General features: G+C 39.7%; 1 protein-coding gene across 1 annotated transcript in view; it reads right to left on the bottom strand.

Annotated features, from left to right (window-relative positions):
* MYO3A (myosin IIIA) overlaps positions 1–15,852 on the bottom strand; it is a 105,907-nt gene that overhangs the window by 19,066 nt on the left and 70,989 nt on the right. Inside the window, exons 20-28 of the mRNA XM_030228286.2 lie at positions 15,305–15,393; positions 13,383–13,512; positions 10,911–10,990; positions 10,218–10,295; positions 7,102–7,307; positions 4,904–5,015; positions 4,114–4,276; positions 3,389–3,475; positions 115–238 (exon numbers count right to left, since the gene is read on the bottom strand). Coding sequence (XP_030084146.1) covers positions 115–238; positions 3,389–3,475; positions 4,114–4,276; positions 4,904–5,015; positions 7,102–7,307; positions 10,218–10,295; positions 10,911–10,990; positions 13,383–13,512; positions 15,305–15,393 — 1,069 coding nt within the window. The remainder of the gene's footprint in view (positions 1–114; positions 239–3,388; positions 3,476–4,113; positions 4,277–4,903; positions 5,016–7,101; positions 7,308–10,217; positions 10,296–10,910; positions 10,991–13,382; positions 13,513–15,304; positions 15,394–15,852) is intronic.

The following is a 15,852-nucleotide window of genomic DNA, read 5'->3' on the forward strand; positions in this document are numbered from 1 at the left end:
TACATATCTAGAATAATCCTAATTTTCTTCACTCTTGTCTTATAATGTTGTTATTCAGTGCTGTAATTACTGGAAAGGGACACGTTTGAGTGACATAAGAGAAAATAACACTACCTCCTGCTTTCGAAGACCTTCCTCTCCTTATATCCCCTGTAGTGAGACTGAATTGTTATTGCTGCTTTGTTTCTTGTTTCAGTTAGTTCTTTTCTCTTCTTCCTGAGTAAGTATCCTCTGGCAACTGATACAAATTGTAATGCAAAACAACCTTAGGCAACAAGCAATGGGAGCCACATACATTTCAGACAGTCAAATACTAACAGCATTAAACAAAAGCTAATAAGGAAATACAGACCAGGGTGCCTATTATGATTATGTTTCATCTGAAATGATTCCCATAAAACCTTTTTTGAGATTTCAGAAAGCTGTACCCATTCTACATGAGGATACAAACAAGCTCTTTCTTCATATTTTGTTGGACTAAAGAAAATATAGGAAGATGCACAATAAAACAGAAGCACAGAGCTATACAAGTGCCTCTAGAACACAGTACTCTGAGCTTAATATACCTGTTTTGCCTGATTCAGGCAATTGATTTGACTCTGTCTTTCATTTCCATGGGAAATGTCTGATTATCAGCCTATAGAGATTACCAGGCTGTCAACTGGCACAGGCTTGGAATTAGCTGAAATCAGAGAGAAACTGAGAATTTTATAGCTCAGCAGTTACAGAAGACTTAGCTCATGCTCCTTCTGCAAAGACTGATTATTCAAAATGAAAATGCTCAGCATGAAAGATGTGCCAAGCTCCACAGTAACCAGGTGCACTGTGGCAGAGAAACTCCCTACCTGTGCTTTGTGGGAGGCACAAGGTTAATTTTCTGGTTTGAAGCAGAAATAAGGACTCAAACATGGGCCTTCCCTGGGCCACGTAAGTGCTGATGGGTCACTGGGGCCTTGATGCTGTTTGCCAGCACGTTCGTATCTGGTGCCACCTGAAGTGCTCCAGGATAGCAAGGCATCCACATGGAGCTGGCGGAAAGAACAGGACAGATGGGACTTTCTGGACAGGAAAAGTTGGGTATACCAGGTGAAAGAAAGCTGGAGGCCAGACCAGATAACCAGGGCACCTCAAATGACTCTAGATACCAATATGAGGGCAAATGAGCTGAGCATTTGCTGATTTTAAATAAAATTATTCAAACCCTAAGCTCTACTGACTATAACAGCAGTTTAGACACCTAGATCACATTTAGACATCTAGACTGAAGTGTCCTAATCAGAAACTAAATTGCCTTCAAAATTGCATCTTGCTTCAAAAACTTTTGAACTTGCAAATAATTTCCTAATGGGAACTGGCACAGTCTTCACAGTGCTGTGATTTGGAAAAATTGCAATTCCAGGGATTCAGCACAAATCTGCTAATCCCTGGCAAAATAAAAATAACATAGTGTTTTGTCAAAATATTTCTGTTGAACTCTAATTCCAAATGCAGTACCAAGAGTATGGGGATAGTGGATTCAGGTGATTTAAATATCCTGTGGACATGGTATCTATGGGACTCTTTCTTCAACTCTGCTGAGGGTATTTTGCATCACAGTGAAAAGGCCAAGCTCACTCAAAAATAAGAAGGCAGCATTAGCAGTCTGTTGCAACTCATTCATATAACTTAGTGCTAAGTGTTATGTGCTTTAGCATTCCCTACTCATAACTTAGACCAGCTTGGGCTCCACTGGGTGCAGTCAATCCATGTAAGAAGCACCATATAAAATGGGCATAAATTACACCTTGGTAACTGGATATAGGACAAAGAAACACAAACACTTATTGGAAGTAGCACAGTTGGATTTTATATTGCAGTCTGACAGAGCCTGAGAAAAGTGGAAATTGTAAAGCGCTTGGAATACTTCTTGAGTTTCTTGGACTTCTGAGACAATTCTCTTTCCACTTTCACATAAAAGCAACTCAACAGGAAGAGTTCGGAAACAAATCAAGTTATCAATGGGCATGGCAATATAAGCTCATCTGGTCTTTCTTTTTAGACTATTCTGGTTCACTTTTGAGGTTTTCTGAGAAGTTTGTAATGATATAGTTGCTGTCTCAGCTTTGTTTTCAAATCAAAAGAGAAGTTTTGTATTGCTTTAGAAATAAATGGGAGAAAAATGGAGAGAGCTAAGTAAAAATGGATTTCATTTGTGTTTTGGCTTCTTGTGCACTGAAGAAGTTGAAATGCAACTGCAGACATGACAGAAGGTGGACAAAAATAAACATTTGAGTCATTAACAGAGTAAAATGGTAAGTTTATACTTTTGTATTTGCTAAATATCCTAATATAATTGGCTGTGTTCAGATGTGCAATAATTTTTAGCACATTACTGGATTTTATGCTGGTTTTAGACTGTTTTCTATACTAATGAAGTTCTACCAACTGCAGTGAAGTGATCTGCAGTACACACTGGTCCAGTGCAATTAATGAATGCATCTGACAATGATTAAAACCAACGCTGGTGGTGGTATATACTCATGAAGGCATATCTGAGTTTGTTTAAATCTAGATAGCCTGGGTACTGGCAACAGTAGCTTATATTTGGGTTGCCACCTTTGTAATTACTGAAAATGCTGTGCAGATTTGTGCCAGCTGTTTTTATAGAATCATAAAATCATAGAATGGCTTGGGTTGGAAGGGATCCTAAAGATCATTGAGTTCCAACCCCGCTGCCATGGGCAGGGACACCTTCCACTAGATGGGATTGCTCAGAGCTCCATGCAACCTGGCCTTCAGTTCTGTATCTCTCCAGCTGTGCTGCTTCTGATTTCAGAGCTGCCTAGACTGTGTCTAGCTTGGGGATGTCTCTGCAAGGACAGGGAAAACCAAAGTACAGGGAGGAAAAAGGGGTGTCCCATAGCAACACCTAGGCCCAGGGTCATTATGGCTGCAAAAGAGAAACAAAGGGATGGCAGAAAAGAAGAACAGACATGAATGAATTCACAGCTTGCAGTCTTCCCAAATATAACCATTACTGATACATTGCAAACCAAATTCCTAATTGAGCAGCACCCATGCACTCATGATATGCAGACAGTGTTGAGTGGGATTCAACAACACCCACAGCTGGGCAGCTGTAGTACTCAGACTAGGAGTGACAAGGTTTGCTAAGGCATTTGAGCATCCCACTTCACAGCAGTGGAAAAGGCCTAAATCACTCTGAGATACAGATAAAGTCAGATACAGAATAGAGTCACCCATTTCAGCCACTGTATAAAGACATATAATAGATAAGTTATACCTCAGAACATGCAAATGAGCATAGTCAATCAGTGTAGTGAGAAGCTGGGTCAACATACTGCGTATGGATAACACATTAAAAGCCAAGAAAGCAAACAATTCTTACTTGCTTGAAATTTGATCATGTATTCTTCCACTTTTTTATTATGCTTTGCATTTTTGTATTCTTTACGAGCAACAAACCCCCTGTAAACTGAAAAGAGATTTTAAAAACTAGGTAATCCACTAGGTACAAAAAAGAATAAAAATATTCTGGAATTACAGACCTCTATTAAAATTTTCATAAATTTTTTGCAGGCTTTATGTTTCAGAAAACATGGCAAACAAGCACAAATAGTAAATCTACATAAAAATACATTTTCTGGTTAATAAAGTTATTATGAAATAAATGAATATAAAACACAAGATAATCAGAATGCAAAATAAGATTATGTTTGAAAGTATTAAAAAAATCAGTTGATGCTTCCATCAACAGGGTAATTTGCGTTATTATCTAGGACAGTTAATATATTTTATTTTCATTATTACTTTATACAACCTTGTCAGTGCATGCCAGAATATTATTAACAAGAGTATCATCTATGCAATCACATCCTTCCATTCTTAAAATTGCCTTTTGAATATAACACTGATAAATTTAATTTCAGTAAAGAGATTGTCATAACCTGGTTAAAAGAAATTTTTTTTCATAAGAATAGATACGACCAAGTATATTTTGTCAAATGTAACAGCAGGAAAAGAGCAAAATCCACATCCAGCATGCACATTCATCTATGAACTGTACACATGCACTAGCTTTAAGCAAAATGTTAAATGTTTTAAAGCTATTACCTGATTGTATTTTAATAGCACTTTTTTCCCTTTGTTCCTTTATCTTTTTGTATCTCCTCGAACCCAGCCACCCTCTGACATAAGCTTGAATCAAAATAATCATGTCAACTGTCTCCTTCCGCATTAAATTCAGCTGCTCCACATGATAGTATTTGAGGAATACCTTAAAAAGTGAAACAAACAAAAGTTTTAGTTACCTTCCCTGCCCTTTATTCACTTGATCCATTTAACATCAGCAAGAGTTACAAGTTGGTTTCAAATGATGAACAGACCCTTCAGTTGCAGTACCTAAAGGATAATTCTTAGAGATAACATTTTCATTGTTTGGGATATTAGTTTACCTTACTCTTCAGCATCTTTCATCAGTCCCTGCTTATTAATTTTTTATGGCAAGTTTTTTTAAAGTTCCAGTGCAAACCTTCAGTCTGTGACTATAAATCTGTTTTCAAAACTACAAGGCCGACAGTTTTGTTAACCTTACAAATCTAATGTATGTTACATAAACATGATCCAAATCTGGAGCCTTCAATTTCTCTGTTTCCCAATTTTAAACCTAAAGCATAGTTTATTTACTAAATTGCTTTTATCAAGCATGAAACACACATAAGTCCTGAAAAATGAATCCAGCACAAGGATCACCAACACATTCCTGGTGTATATTAAGGACTTTGCTTTTTAAAAAGAGTAGAGACCAAGAGCTACTCCAACCAAATGGGTGAGAAAACAAATTGTTTAATATGTTAACAATGGCATACTGGAATGAAGAAGATACAGGACATTAAAAAATTACTTTAGTTTTTCCAAGAACCCAGTTGTCAAGGTGGGCTTTTTCCAAGATGGCAGCACAGGTCTCCGGGCTGACTGGAGGATCATCATTTGTTTTGTAACAGATGAGGTAATACCTAAAGACAAATGCATGATTCTTTATTTGATTAATGGAGGATAATACATGCAAATACATCTAAACCATTCTTTTAAGTAATAAAAGCTATTGCATGAAAGAAAACATAGCACTGAAAAAACCAAAACAGCATATGAAAGAAAGTGCAGTTATTTATACACAGTACTAAGAAACTCAATCAAAAGTGGATGAGTGAAATATTGCACACCCTGGAGGGTTTTTTAATTCTATACCAACACCAGAAGGTTTTTAAAAAGAATTCAACCCAAGTAGAATAGCACAACATTTCTTTCCTGCTCACTACATACTGGGAAAGTGATTTCAGTGGCAATATAAAAATAAAATAAAAATATTTTAAAAGCTTTTCTGCCTAAATTATATTATTTCATATTTAGAAATGTCACGAAAATTTCCTATCTTGTCTCATGTGCTAGACCATCTGCCTTTGAGATACTTAATATCTCAATAGATGCTGAGATGCATCCCAGCTCTTGTTAGCTCCTTGGAATCATTTTTGCAGATCCTTTTGGAATATTTAAGTGCCATTGTGACACATCATCTGTAAGCACTTAATCTGGCAAACTCATTACTCAGAATTAATTCTGACTAGGAAAAGAGGTCACAATGCTCACTCATAAAAATTACCTGTGATACACCAGCTCAGCTGCTGGATAGAAAATACTTGTTTGTTCCAGGACTTTCCAAAATGCTCTATAACAAAATGAACCATATCTATCTTGGCTTTTTAATTTAAGAAAATTACATTAATTATGTGTGCTTCTTGACAGTACATTCTGGGTTTTTTTCTTGTTATTCAGCCTTTAAACACAAAGCCCGGGTTTATCACCTTTAAATGATGGTAACAGTTTGCTCATGGAATAATAAAAGAGACAATGTAGATTTCTTCATTATTACCTACAGTTCCCTTTCCCTTTCTTCTTTTAAAACACAATGAATTGGCTTATTTTTATTACAACCAAATAATAATGCCATTATCTCAAGTCTACCTGTAATTCTCAATTACTAAAAAACCCCAACCCCAAAATAAGACATACATTTAATAAAAATCCTTTTTCCTTTGAGGGCCACATCCTCAGTGCCAGAGATCTGCACAGCCTCACTGTAATCAGGGGCACAGTCTCTAGAGAGCTACCCCACTATGTTTACTGCTTTCATCTATGTTACTTGAACAGTTTGGGGTTTTTTTAATCAAAATCTGTTACCAAAATCTTGTAGTGATAACTATCTCTTTCCATGCTGCACTCTTCTAAAAGCTGCATTTTTCCAAAACAGCAGCAGTTCCAGGATTATTTTTTCCAGAAACAGGGCTTTAAAAACATCCCTTTACTGTTCCCCTCTCATCTCATGCACCTGCAGCACTCTGCTACTAGATCTCTCTTTCTAGTGCACTATTTCTTTTAAGTGCTTCTGTCCAAATAGGTGATGCTTGCTTCTTCCCAGTTTTGATCCCCATTCCACACAGCTCTGTTCTGATTGAGACAAATACTCAGGGTCTTTATTTGTAAGAGAAAAGTACAGATTTTTGGGGTGGAGGAAGAAGGTAGCTAAAGGAATAATACAACCACACTGAGTTCATTACTCTGCTTCTTAAAAGAAGTGACTTATATTACAAATTATATTTTAAACAACACTATGCACTCAATGAACTTTTTAGCCCCAGACTAGGAAGCCCAAATCATCATCTACCCTTGCATAAGCAAATGTTGCACAGTGATGGAGCTTGGGAGCTAGAGAAACTGTGGTGTTCCTTGGATGGTGTGGCTGCAAATTCTTGGCTTTAATTTGAAGTAATGCATTTCTAATACTGAAGGTATAAGCAAGTAAATTTCTACCCAAATGCTCAGAGAGCCAGAAAAATCTGTGATTCATCATCTTTCCCTACCCATCAAAACCAGGTTACTAATCTTGTGCCTGAACTACTCTTGGTCATTCTGTCTACAACCTTCTTTGTCACAGGAAATGTCCTTGTATTTTTTTCAAAGAATATGCCAAAAACAATGCTGGTGCTTAACAAGCACTGGATGGCAATCGTAGGAGAGAAAAGAGCTTCTTCACATCGATGTTACCGTTTTATGAAATTGGCGAAGAGTATTCGGTGTGAGTAACCCTGCCTGCGGATCCGTGCTGTCTCCAGAATTCCCGTGTAACGCAGCTGAACCAACACTTTCTCTTTGTCAAACTTGTTTGCCTGCCGGTCATTGTTGGGCTTGATGCACCTGACAAAATGGGGCTGGCCAACAACCATTTTGGATAACAGATCCATCAGAGAATACTGCAAAAAAGTAACAAGAGATCTGTCACCAGGATACTTATGAAACTGCTATATAGGTCCATGTGTAGTTGAAATTTTATTTCATATGATCAGAATCATGTCCAAAACCATATGCATGTCATTAAGCTGACACTTTAAGAGCAGATGAAGTAAATGACCCCCCAAAAATTCTAGCTTTTCTAAGCTACTAGTGTATACCACTTGCAAGAAACACTGATTCCAAATAAATGGACCACATTTCATCCAGGACATTCCCACAGATTTCCATGATGTCCAACATATGACAGAACACTTACACTCCTTACATTTACTTGCTTATCTTGGAGTTTGCTAGGTAATTACAGCCATTTTTCTTTTTATTGTTGTCACCTATTTGAAGACCCGTGTTCACCCAGAGAGTAAATCATCCATCTATGGATGGGAAAGGGAACAGCAGCAAGCCAGTAAATATTTCAATCCTTTCATTAGACTGGAGGAAAGGAAGGCTACCCCAGAAGAAGGGCTGGTTGAACTGCTCTAATCTTGGTGTGTCTAGTTCATTGTATAGACTGATGGTGAGACAGTAACTGCCCTGCCAAGAGGAAACTTCCAAGGAGGGCAAAGCTCGAAGATCACAATTCCAAAGTTGCATTTTTCCCAGCTCCCCAGAGTACCAGGCTAGCAGAGGGGAAGCAGCCTGTAGTTCCTCATGCCAGCTGAGGGGAATCTGACTGTAAACAACCTTGCCCAGTGTTTTGAAAAATTGCTTCATGGGAGGATCTTATTAAAACCCAAATGAAGAGGCTCATTCCTCAAGATTCAACCTGACTCAACAGAAAGAGGCAGCCAGGAGGTAATGCAGCTCAGCAGTGGGTTTCCAACATGAAACCAGCGTAGGATGTCAAGAGCCATATGTTTCCTATTAAAAATGTGCAATTCCATTCTGGACAGAAGCTGCACCGTACAGCAAAGTGCTTAATTAGCTTCATCACCAGTGTGCCAACTGAACACAAACAAGTAGGACACGTTAATGGATATATTTTTTTCCATGAAGTCTGAGGTGGCATATGCTTTTCTCAGCTACCCATAGATTTCTGTGTATGAGTAAACCAGTGGGGCTGAAGGTGGATTTTCATTTAAGAGCATTAGCTATCATGATCTAAGCAAGGATGTCCAGGGCAGAAAATAGTATCAGAAAAGTGTAAACGTAATTAACTCATTTGCAGCCTCTGATGCTAGAAGTGCTGATAATGCACTGAATCAAAGACATTAATTTGAATGAGATTCAATATTTTTTTCCATCTAGAATATTCAAACAGTATACAGCTTTGGACCACTGTGGTACCTAAACTGAAATTATCCTTCTCAGTCCACAAAGCTGTGCAACTGTATCTAAAAAGGAGAGATCTGGCTCCTCATTGTTCTGACATAGATGTAAGTGAACTCCTACAGGTCATAAAATCACAGAATATATTGACTTGGAAGGAACTCATCAGGATCATCAAGTCCAACTCCTGGCCCTGCACAGGACACCCCAAGAATCACACCATGTGCTGGAGAGTATTGTCCAAATGCTCCTGGAACTCTGCCAGGCTGGTGCTGTGACTGTTTCCTTGGAGAGCTGGTTCCAGGGCCCAGCCACCCTCTGGGTGAAGAACCTTTTCTTAATATCCAACATAAATCTCCCCTGATTCAGCTTCGTGCCCTTCCATTATGTCCTGTCACTGGTCACGAGAGTGAAGAGATCAGCGTCTGCCCTTCCTCTTCCCCTCACGAGGATGTTGAAAGTCACAGTGAGGTCTCCCCTCAGTCTCTCATTCTCCAGGCTGGACAGACCAAGTGACTTCAGCTGCTTCTCATAGGGCTCCCCTCCAGACCTTCACCATCCTCATGGCCCTTCTGTGGATGCTCTCTAACGGTTTAATTTCTTTCTTATATTGTGGCACCCAAAATTGTCCCCAGCACCCGAGGTGAGGCTGCCCCAACCCCAGGCAGAGCAGGACAATCCCCTCCCCTGCCCAGCTGGCCATGCTGTGCCAGATGCTCCCTAGGACAGGGTTGGCCCTCCTGGCTGCCAGGGCACTACTGGCTCAGGTTCCTGCTTGCCATGGACCAGGACCCCCAGATCTCTTTTTGTGGCACTACTCACCAGCCACTCATTCCTCAGTCTCTACACACAACCAGGGCTGCCTCATCCCCGGTGCAGAATTTGGCCATTGTCTTTCTGAATTGTCACATGATTTGTTTGGGTCTCTCTGTAGGGCCTCTCTGGTGTCAAGAAGTGGATAGCTCCTCTCAATTTAGTGTCACCAGCAAGCTTGGCATTCCTTTGAGCTGTGTGCTGAATTCATCATGAACATTCCCTCAGCCACTTTATGGTTTGCTGGGAGAGATGACTAAATAAGAGTTGGAAATTCAGAGCATAACCAATTCTGTGTGCCACTTCAGATGCTCTTCACTGCTATTTGCTGTTTTAGGACCAGCAGAACAGCCAGTGCTTGGGAAGATCTAGAGCACTGCTGAAGGAGCCACAAGGATGAACTCTGGGCAGACTCTGTGCAGTGACCATCAAAAACTTTCTCTGGAGCTCCTGCTTCCAATTAACTTTTCCCTCTTTCTTAAACTCTTAAGGAAATGCTATACCACTAATGTCCAATCTCCCTTTATCTTCTTTGGTGGAAAAACAAGCAAGTGAAAGATTAATATTGATCATCATACACCATCATGACAGCAATATGGCTGTGTAATCAAGTAAAGTTAAAGACGAAATATCACAATTTCCTTGAAATATTTGTACTGCACAGACTGCTGCACCATATATGCAGTTCACACATTCTAAATGGATCACTACTAACTCAACAGGTGCATTTCAAAAAGCAAAAGAATAAGCATTTTTTCTAGAAATATTTATTAAAAGATCTGACATCTTACTCTAAAATAAGAAGCGACTGTTTGTGTTTTCATGCTGGTTGTTTCTCTTGGATGATGTCCAGTATCTCCTGCTTCATTCTATAAAGATGAAGAAAAATTACACTTTTTATCTCTAGTTAGCCTGCAGTGTTCTTTCCAATGCCCCAAGAAAGCACCCCTCAGAGAACATAAATAATTTAAAAAGTATTCTAAACAGCAAAAGTTACAGCATGATCACTAGCACAAATTAGTGACACCAACACTTTGCTACACAATACACAAACATTCACACACACAAAGGGCACAAGTTGCACAGAGCATCTAATAACTGCCACAAATAACTGGACAATGTCTGAGGCCCTGTCTGGTATTTCATCATCACTTTTAATCTGATATTTTTCTAAGGAAAGTGGCTATACTCCACACCAATATTTTAATTTCTCTTATTGCTACAATTCAGCTGGGAAATAGTATTTTTTTCGCCCCTAAAGTTGTTATAAACTATAGCCAGAAAGAAGGGAAATGTTAGGTTTTTACCTCACGGAAGGAATATGAATTGCACAACACAAAGATATCCAGCTAAACAGAAAAGAAAGTAGAAGAGGGAGAAAAACCAAGGAAGGGGTTACTCACTTACTTTCAATACCAAAACAGCTACTGCCTTTCTAGTTTAAATTAGACTTCAATGCAGAATCACAAAATCAGTTTTCTTACCTTTGTATGACTGATTGATTTTTGGGAGGTCCACATTTGATAACTGATTGTAGTTTTGCTTTTGGTGTGTGCCAGGTTACCTATGGGAAGACGAAAGAAAGTAACCTACCAAAGTTCTTGCATCTCATCTAAACTAAGAATGATCCTGAACCACCTTATTCATGACCCCAGTGCAACCATATGATTATAAAAGTCATTGACTTTTTCAGAGTGTGTCCTCTTTTCCCCTTTAACCCTTGGGATGGAATGAGCTCTGAAGAAGTTGCATGAACACAGAACATGTTTTTTTCTCCTTCAGCTCATATGTCATCGGCTAGATAAAAAAATAAACAGACAGACTGCTGTAGAAGGTAGGATACATACATGCTAGAGCATCCATGTGGTTTTACCCTAAGAATGTTACTGTACTATTCTAGTTCTAATGCCACATATTAGTTAAAGAAAAATGTGCTAATACCCCTCTCTGGCCCTGCGGAAAAGTGACATGGCATGACTCAAGTTTATACACCTAATCTCTACTCTTCGCTTTCAACCCCTGGGAGAAATAAGATTGTATCTTTCCACAGAACTTGCTGGAAACCATCACTGGCCTGTCCTTGCTCTGAAGTATGCTCAGTATTCCTGGAAGGCTACTAGCTGACATGGACCAAAACTGTCCCAGGGAGGCATTCTAAGCACTAATCACCATGAGCAGCCCTGTGGGAATGTTTCAGTTGCTGTTCACTGGGTCTGTTTGGTTTACTAGCACAGGAAAAGTCTTAAAGCTCTGACTCTGGAACTCTAAGCCAAGCAATGCCTTCATTATGATGACTTTGAAGGACTAGGTGCATTGACATGCTCTACACAGACACTGGTCTTTTTAAGGAATAATGAAAATTCTGCTGAGCTTTCCATCATGTCTCTCTGTGTTGATAAACTCTAAACATTGCTGCATGCTGCCACTGCTTCTGCTAATAACATAACACCTCTGGGATCTCCCTCTCCACTGGGAGAGCCTGTATCTCTCTGTGCTCAGCTACTATCAGACAGAGGTGGATAAGAGTTGGAATAACAGCTGCAAATATGTGTCATGGTAATGCACTTGGTATTATGTGATGATACCAAGGCCTAAACCTCCCTGGGGTTCAGCTGAATATCAAAGGATGGGAAGGAAAAAGAAAGGATTACTCACAGCTAACTTTAGCTATCTGAAAGTGAGGTATCTACAGGATCCCTGCTGTATTCTGTGGAGAGAGACACCTTGAGAGAAAATGTTTCCCATCCCAAGAGACCACCTGAGATAGGAAGATGGGTTGGACTTTGGGTAATTCTCTACAATTACTCTGATTCTAGATAAACAACGTGGATCAGAAACCTAACTTTTAGTTGGCTGTAGCTGGAAGGTTTGAGTCAGTTTTGAAACGCTACATGCAGTGTTTCACAATATTTAGAAAGAAGACTAAAACAGCCTTCAGAGTTATCTTGCAAAACATGAAGACTTGGGATCATTTCTTGGAACCATTTGGATGTGTACTTGGACTCCATGGAAATTATAGTATAGTATATTAGCAGATATCAACAAGTCAAAAAGTTCAGGCAAAGGCACTGAGCTCTGTGCTTTCCCAGGAACACTCACTTAAAATAAAATTCCAAGATCAAATTTTGCATTCTAATAGCAAAACTCCCTTTGTAAAGAACAGAAGCCTTGCCAAAACCTCAGCTTATGTAAGTTATGATAACATTTTCATTTCCATTAGGCTCTTTTAGCTTTTCTGCTAGAAATATGTCTCCCATGTATGTACAAGAAAGTAATGTTGTAAAGTACTTACTGTATGGCATCAATGCCATCATACAGGGAGTACTACAACACTGTAACAAACTGATTGAAAGGAGACTTACCCATCATCCTGCAGTGGAAGGCAAGACTTTGCAAGGACATAGTTCAAGCAAGGTGCAATTTAGGAGTAATTTCTGTAGAGCCAGTTTTATTCCTCAACCTCTACTTACAAATTTCTTCAGGAAGAGCTTACTACAAGGACCCTGTCAGTTACCTATCGTAAAGAACTCTAAGACTGAAAATACAGGAGTATCTTCTCAGTCTTTGCAGCAGATGTTAGAAGCCCCAACCTTTGCTCTCTACCACTTAGAGATAAATTGCACTGAAGCAATTTATATATGCCCTGTCCAAAACAGGCCAGTGACTTACCTGATCCTTCCTGTTCAGTGCTCAGCTCAAGAGATGCACTCCACTCCCTGTCTTGATCCCCTACCCTGAAGACAGGACCCTGAAAGAAGTCTTTACCACTTCCTTGGCACTTGACCAGACCAATGTCTCCCCTGCAGCTTGAGATGGCTGCAGATCCATTCAATATAGATTCCATGGTTGGAAAGTGAAGCCACAAAGTGTATAATGTCATCAATGAGTGGTCATATGAAACCTAGCACTGGTCATCATGAAGGCTGGAGAAAACTAAGATCACCACAAAGCAATACCTGTTTTTGTGAGAGGGTGAGTTACCAACTGTCGTGTCAGGTTGTTTTCAGATGATCGCAGTAGCAGCACAATATCAGCTGGCAGAGTATCTCTATTTTTGGCTAGGAATCCACTTGCATTATATAGAACCTGTTTAAAAAGTGCATTTATACATCTTCTTGTATTTTGAAAAGTAATTTTAAGTTTAAGCTTTCTGGAATAGGGCTTTTACTTTAACAAGATACACAAATAGTTTTTCAGCCATCAGACTCACTCTCACTTCTAGTCTTTGTTTTTGATCACTGGAAGTTCTACCTTTTAAATACTGACATATAATGCAAATCACTAAAAGCAAATCTATAATTCCAAAGTAGCTTGAGGCATTTATTTTTCCTAATGCAGGTAGTAGTTTTAACCTGTGTGAATTTATCACCAGGACAAGTGTATTGCAGACACTTGTACACGTGCTAATGCAGAATTAACAATGCACTTGATTTCAACCACACCACACAGCTTTACCCATATGACTGTACAATCTTTCTGTGCTATTCATATTATGCTGTACTGGACCTAGGACTTAACACTCTTCCTAGGGATCTCTGTATTAATTGCAGTGGAAGTTTGCAGAATCACAAACTGCATATTGGCAACTGAAATCTCTCTAAAAATTCCAAGAACAGTATACCTAATTCAAAATGTACCTTCAGGGTTCTATCTTAATGGTCTAAGAGATTCAGAAGAAAACCTGACCTGTCAAGAAGGGTAGAAGATACTGGGACATATAATTTAGAAAAAAACATCACAGAACAACTCAGCAACAGTCCTAAATGATGAAAAAGACTTGGAAAGGAAGAGGAAATAAATTGTTCTCCAGTTCCACAGAAAGTTGGATTAGGAGTAATGAACTTACATGGCAGCAACGGAGACATAAGTTAGACAGCAGAAGAAACTTCCTAATGAAGGAGTTTTTGAACACTGATGGGGCACTGGTGTAATTCCCCATCTTCAGTGGCTGGTAACAAGAATGGTAGAGGGACACCTGGCTTTCCACTCCTTGCAGTGAGTTATGCTGTGCTGGTGAAATGCAACCCAGCTGGAGATGGGGTCCAGAGGAGTTACAAGAGGCTCTTTGTAGCTGGCTGTCTTACACAAGGGGTAAGGTATTTTCCATCAGCTGATGAGCAGTATTTGTCTCCTCCCAGGCTAGCTACTCCAGCACTAGACCCAACATGATTTCCCATGAGAGACATCAGTGCTCACTCTGTACCCTTTAGAAGAGCTCAGAAGGAGGTGGGAGCTCCTAGCTTTCCCAAGGCAGGTTCAGGTGACCAGTGCCATCCTGCTGCAGTGTAAAAGCAGCTCCTCCTGTGTTTGTGCAGCACGTGCAGCCAGTCACCTTGTACAGGGGGAGGGAGGGGGGGAGGGAGGGAGGGGGGGAGGGGGGGAGGGAGGGGGGGAGGAAGGAAGGAAGGAAGGAAGGAAGGAAGGTGCTGCTGCTCACTGAATGAAGCAGGAAGCAGGGCCTGCACTCTCTGTCTTGCTGATGACAAAGAACAGAACAAAGAAAGGTTGATGGTGTGTAGGAGGTAGCAGAAAGAACGGAGCTGGGTCCTGGTTAGAAACAGTGGGAACAAGCATGGTGCAGGACTTTGAGGAACTAAGGGGAAGAGCACTGAGTTGCCTTACATACCAGTTATGTTTTGGGTCTTCTATAATACAGTCAGTTCATTTACCTGGTGACATTTAAGAAAAATACACTCCTATTGCTTTTTTTTTAAATGAGGGATAAATATTTTTCAATTTACTTTTGATATGTAAGGCACTGCCAACATTCCCATGTCTGGACTGAAGAGATCACTGTTGAGAACCAACCCAGATGACCTCTTCTACTTCCTTCCAGCCCTACCATTCCACAATCCCCAGCTATCATCAGGTGTCTTACCTTTCCTGCATAATGATAAATTCCAAAGGTTAGATCTACTCTTTTGGGTCTCCAAAAATATTTTGATTTCAAATTATCTTCAAACTTTTCTGAAAGGAAACACATAGCTTATCTTACTGGAGTTGCTGTACAATCATTCTCTTCTGAAGCTGTATCCCTCCAAGGAGATTTCCTGACTTCTCAGCCAATGCAGAGGCACAAAACAGACACTGATGTTTTTAAGGACAAAGATACCATAATGATCTTGTAACAAAAGACACTGGATAGAGAATACTGGAGCTCTTGGACAACTTACTTACTTTGTTCCAAGTTTTTAATGTGTGACCTCAGAAAATCATGGAATCATAGAATCATTAAGGTAGGAAAAGATGTCTAAGATCATTGAGTCCAACCCTTAATCCAGCACCACTCTGTTCATCACTAAGCCATGTCCCCAGCTGCCACATCCACATATGTTCTGAACACACAAAGGGCTTGCCTTTCCAAGATTTTTATCTAGATATATGAAACAATGCAAAAATCTTTCCTAAGGATTCCTTGAGGAGTTG

This window comes from Serinus canaria, chromosome 2 (genome assembly GCF_022539315.1).
Source record: "Serinus canaria isolate serCan28SL12 chromosome 2, serCan2020, whole genome shotgun sequence".
NCBI classification, from domain to species: domain Eukaryota; kingdom Metazoa; phylum Chordata; class Aves; order Passeriformes; family Fringillidae; genus Serinus; species Serinus canaria.